Source organism: Stegastes partitus, unplaced genomic scaffold (assembly GCF_000690725.1).
Source record: "Stegastes partitus isolate 25-593 unplaced genomic scaffold, Stegastes_partitus-1.0.2 Scaffold6, whole genome shotgun sequence".
Classification (NCBI taxonomy): Eukaryota; Metazoa; Chordata; class Actinopteri; family Pomacentridae; genus Stegastes; species Stegastes partitus.
In genome coordinates this window covers 1,065,334-1,070,714 of record NW_007577737.1, presented here as the reverse complement: position 1 = coordinate 1,070,714, position 5,381 = coordinate 1,065,334, and the positions used below count along the sequence as shown (strand labels likewise).

The window sequence follows — 5,381 nt, the reverse complement described above, 5'->3', positions numbered from 1 at the left end:
TCATATGTAATGGTGTCCCCTCAGTGTCCCCTACATGTAGCTCTGTGGACTCTTTGCTCAGCTTGTGTTGGGGTGTTCTGTCCGTGGGGTGGACTGTTGTCTCAGAGTGTTGCTGGGTCTGAAATGTACCAGGATGTTGGAGAAAATCCTGAGTTTCTTAGACATGGCAGTCATGTATGGTACGGCAAAGCTGTTCTGCTGGTTCTTTTCTCGTATTCTCAAACCAGCAGCACTGTAGAGGTCTGATGTTCTCCAGACACAGCAGATATTGGACTGCGAATGCAGGATTTTGGTAAACTTTAACGTCTTCCGTCTTCTTTTCCCTGAGATCCTCCTTTGTGAATTAGATTTTGCCACCTTCTGAGCTGACATATTGTCTAGTTGGGTTTGATTCTGGCCCAGGTGTTGATCTGAACCGGGGTTGTTGGTACCCTGAAGGACCTAAAAGCTCTGCCATCCATATGTAGGTTGTGAAAAGTGAGGTGACACTGAGTTAAAGCGGTTACAGTGGGATGTTATTTTACCTCATGTGATCCCTGTGAACAGGCTGCATGTTGGTCCGGTCCACCTCCAGCAGACTGCTGGTTTGGGGAAACGCTCCGCTAAACACTAAATAAAACAGAGCTACTGTGGCGCTTTCCCTGATGCATTTATTGCCCATTATTTAGTTTTAAAAGGCCGGTCTGACAGAAACCAGCTGCTGTTTGTGAGCACAGCTGTGGATTCTGTGCCTGGATGTGGTGCTGAAGCGGGCCGTAATGATGTGGTTAATGTTCAGGCAGCGGGGCTTCGGATACGTCCAGCTGTTGGTGCTGCTGTGACAGATGTGTTTAGGGATAAAGGAGCTTCGATGCAGTGGTCAGCCAGCAAAACTACGACTGCATCCACAATACAGTCAGGGTTACAGACATTAGAAATGAATGTCGCAGCCGTAATAGTAACAACGACTGCAGCCAAAGCTCAGAGTGAGTGTTACGATGGTTGTGACACATCAGTTGTTGCAACGCTGACAATGAGCAGCAGCAGTGTGAGTGCAGTGATCTGTTTCTTGGCAGTATTTCTGAAGTCCTATATAAATAAATAAGCACATCTGTCACTGAAGCACCACAGGTTCAGATAATAACAGCTGGACGTGTCCATAGCATCACAGAGTGGATCTCAGCTGAGCTCACAGCCAGCAGCTGGACGCTGTCAGAGTCCAGCCTGGTAAAGTGGATGATGAGCAATAAATGTGTTGTAAGGGGACAGAACTAACCCACTGTTGGTATGTATGAGAAGGAAAATAATAATATAATAATAGAATTGTGATGTCAAACATTTCTCACAGTGACTCTTGCAGGGCTTCTGTTGATAAAATCACTGGACTTTTGGATGTCGTGAGAAGCATTTCCAACCAGTAAGGTGCTGTTGTTGTTGTTGTTGTTGTTGACCAAGTTATGCTGCTAATAACACATCGAGTTCACTACAGAAGATTGTTGGGTCTCTATAGGGGACACATCGAGGTGGACAGAGACCTCAACATTAAAGTCTGCCCGACCCAAAGACCAACACCTGCTGTTTGACACCATCTACCACTGGGATGTAGAGTTTAGCCGAAACACTTTAGCACCAGGCTGAGAATGTCCCCAACAACGCAGAGGATGAAGAAAAGGAACACACTCATATCAAGAAAGAAATAGCAGCTCAACTGGACTCAACTAAGAGATCTGGAAAAAAAAACTCCCAACTAAAGTGAAACTGTAAAGACTTTTCTCCAAAGTCGACATCCTGGTGCACTTCAGACCCAGCAACACTCTTAGATGAAAACAGTTCACCTTAGGGATAAAAAACACCCAAACACAAGCTGAGCGATGTTGTACGTGCAGCTGATTGGAGTTCACAGACCTATATATATATATACATATATATATACACACACATATATAAGGGAGACAAACCAGATGCTCCACAATAAACAACAAACAAAGGAGAAGAGCAGTTCCTCAGGACAAGCCTGAGCAGTCCACCTACATCTGAAGTCACTACCAAGACAGTCACGTCCACGTTCTGGACAGAGAAGACAGATGGTTTGAGAGAGAACAGGAAGTCTTCTTTGTTAAACTGGAACATAGTAAACAGGGCTGTGGTCTCTGGGACCGGTCCTGACATCCCTCCCTGGCAGTTCCATCACTGTTCACACCTGATCAGAATGATCAGAGACACCTGGAACTCCTCACCAGTTAGTCAGAACTGAGGAAGCCTTGATGAGAGGCCTGAGGATTATTTTGGTAAATGCCACGTTAACTTTTCCTTTTTAGGTTATATTTGTTTAAAATTTGGAAAAATAAGTAGAATGCCTTGTCCTTTCATAGTGAGGGAGTTTTTGGTTTGGATCATTGAATTATTTTATTACTGAAGAGAGCTGATGAGTCTCAAGCAGGTTCTGAAGAGTCCAATTCCTACCCTGTTAGCCTGTTATAGATTATGTTGTTACTAGCAGTTTTAGTAACAGATATTCCGAATCTAATCAAAAACTGGTTTCCTTAGGGAACACATTGATGCTGTACGTCACACACAGGGTGTTTTGTTCTGGATAACCTTCAAATGGACCAAACTACTTCAGCAGAAAACTGATTTTAGTGAAATCCACCCAGATGACCTCCAGTAACCGAAGTCCCAGTGGTTCCAGCAGCATTCTGACCCAGACTGATCTGTTTCCTGACTGCATTTCTGAAGCTAACGTTGTTGTTGTTTGTCTGGACCTTGAGGGACTACCTGGGCCCTCGCCCCGGCTATGATACCAGCACAACCCGGTGCTGTTCACTGAGCGATTAAAGCCGGACAGAAGATTTATTTGCAGTTTCTGCCGACATCTGTTTTGGCACAAGGAGCTAACTTTAGTCTCGGGCCTTTGGGACGGCTTCTGCAGGGTCAACAGGAGGTTGTTTCTGGAAAGAAATGCTGCTTTCATCCCCTTCACTGCTGATAGAGCACTATCGGTATTCCAGGGCTGGATTTAAATTTGGTCTTACTTTTGAAAACTTTAGCGATCCGACCCTTTGAGTCTGTAATAACAGGACAGTTATAAGTTTGCTATTCTCTCAGAGGTTTGTTTTTCTTCTTCCTAACCGTGCAGGGAGAAGGTTGGATCTATAACAACCCGCTGTGGAAGTCGACCTGACATCAGAGCAGCGCTGTTTTCTCATGGACGCTATCGGAGCTCCCCACACCGAGGACGGGGGTCAGACGGACGGAGCAGAGTCCTCCTCAGACCTCTAGACTCACCGAGTGATGCTACGGAGACACTAACAGGAAACTAGCAAGGTGCCAAAGGGATCGCCGCCACTGCTTGACCCAAGACCAGGTCTGGGACTCTTGGGCCAGCAGTACAGCATTTTTATATACAGTTAATAGTATTACTATTCAAAGTAGAGTATTTCTATTTTTCACCTTGCCAAGGCCTTTTTTTGCACATGCACAGTAACGACGTCTGCCACCGACTTTGTATTCTTTTTAACGATCAGTATGTTTTCTCGGACATCGTTAAGGTTTGGTTCTGAGCTTCTAGTCCAGTCACGCAGCGTTAGAATGGATCGAGCCTCCCGTCACACGTGATACTGTAGCGGTTTGTTTATAAAGCACTTTTACCATAGAGATAAACCAACTATTTTATATCTATGGCTTTTAACAATCAGGGTGGTCTCTCAGAGCTTTACAGGAAACAAGGTCACCCAGCCAGATTTAAGACGACGTGTAAATCCAGAGGTAAACAGACGTACTACATTAGCGTTACTATATCATATATTATACGGTATATTACAGCAAAGCTACTAGAAAGTGAAGGTCCTGATTGTTTTGTCTGCACTATGAATGTATCTAGGCACATTTTAATCGTCACTATGCTACTTTCCCATCTCGTACTGTTTGCTACGACACACGCTTACTGTGTTTATTTTGTATTTTTTGCCATGTTGCTCTATCTACACCTCTGCCTGACAGAAGATTTCCATTACTACCTCTCTCATTTAGCTATCCGGGCCGTTATACATGTTCTCTTCCAAAAGAAAAGGTGTGTTTGTGGCTAAACGCTCCGGATCAGTTTTGTATCTGTGCCCCCTAAGATAACACTTGTGTAATAATCAGCCAGCCCGTGGCTCCTGGAGCTAATACGCATCTCCAGGTCGCCGGTGGGGATGAATAAAGATGAGGCTGCTTGCAGGAAACACACAACCATGTTCTCGCATCTGGGGGTCGCTGGAAGGTTGCTTCTGTGAAGATGAGAGGAGGATCTACCAGAATAACAATCACGGGGAACTGGATGGAAGAGGAAGCTTCATAATACCGTGTGCTCACATTAACATGTTTGATTAGTGGCCAACGTAAACAGATTTAAACGGGCACCTCGAGGATTTTTGTTTATAAAAAGCATAATTAGCATAATTCCTACCTGCTTCCTTCAATTTAATTCTTAAGTGTGTTGTTGTGTTTTGTACTTTTAGCCAGGTGGATTTACCAGATGCCAATTTGTAGCCTCCACCATGACGGTCTATTTACGCTGTTTTACAGTCGCGTAGACCGTCTGTACACGATGGACGTAGCCACCGAGATGTGGACAGCTTTAGATTTGGCATTTTGCTAACTTTGTGTATCCAGGTCGCTACACAAGCCAATATGGTAGCAATCTGTCAATCACAAGGTAGCCCCATCCAAAACTTTCCCTGCTTTACAGTCTACTGTACTCTAACCTGTACCACAATTTACAGAAAAAACATCATACTGTGTTAAAGGAGACTTCAGACTACCAGCTGACACCATAAACGGACCTGAACAGTGTTTCCTGAAGTGAAAAACCAGGAGAGAAGATGGATCATTTTCTCTTTATACAGTCTTTTTCAGGAGTCGCCCCCTGCTGGCTGTGAGAAAGAATGCAGATATAAATCAGTCTGACTTTTTAAACCCAAAGGCTACGTCCATCTGTTACAGCGTCTATGTACAGTACAGGACAGACTGCTTTTCATTCCTGTTTTACGACACTGGCCTAACATGAAACTAACAAGCAGCTATACACTCTCTTAAGGACGTGGACTCACTGAAGTAGATGGTGATTGTGGATAAACAAAGGACTGTATATTAATAAAGACCTTCTACCTTTTTTAAACTAAATGCGATGTTCTGAGTCTGTTATGTAACGTCCTGCAAGGAACAAATTACCTCATCAGTCACACCACAGGCCGTTATCGGACCGCGGGAACCTTTTTCTGTAGCCTTAGAGTTTAAAAAAATAAAAAAACTACACATAAAACTTAATACATGCATTCATGATACTCGGCTTAACATTTAGCGCCAACAACACATTTCATATTCATGATCACAGCTAACATAATTAGCATGTAGTGAGCTAA

The 5,381-nt window shown here is 43.9% G+C and overlaps 1 protein-coding gene across 1 annotated transcript in view; it reads left to right on the top strand.

The window, feature by feature from the left end:
- The window catches only part of LOC103356601 (oxysterol-binding protein-related protein 10), a 101,852-nt gene extending 96,710 nt beyond the window's left edge, over positions 1 to 5,142 (top strand). Inside the window, exon 13 of the mRNA XM_008280822.1 lies at positions 3,116 to 5,142. Coding sequence (XP_008279044.1) covers positions 3,116 to 3,160 — 45 coding nt within the window. The 3' untranslated portion in view covers positions 3,161 to 5,142. The remainder of the gene's footprint in view (positions 1 to 3,115) is intronic.
- The last annotated feature ends 239 nt before the right edge of the window (positions 5,143 to 5,381 follow it).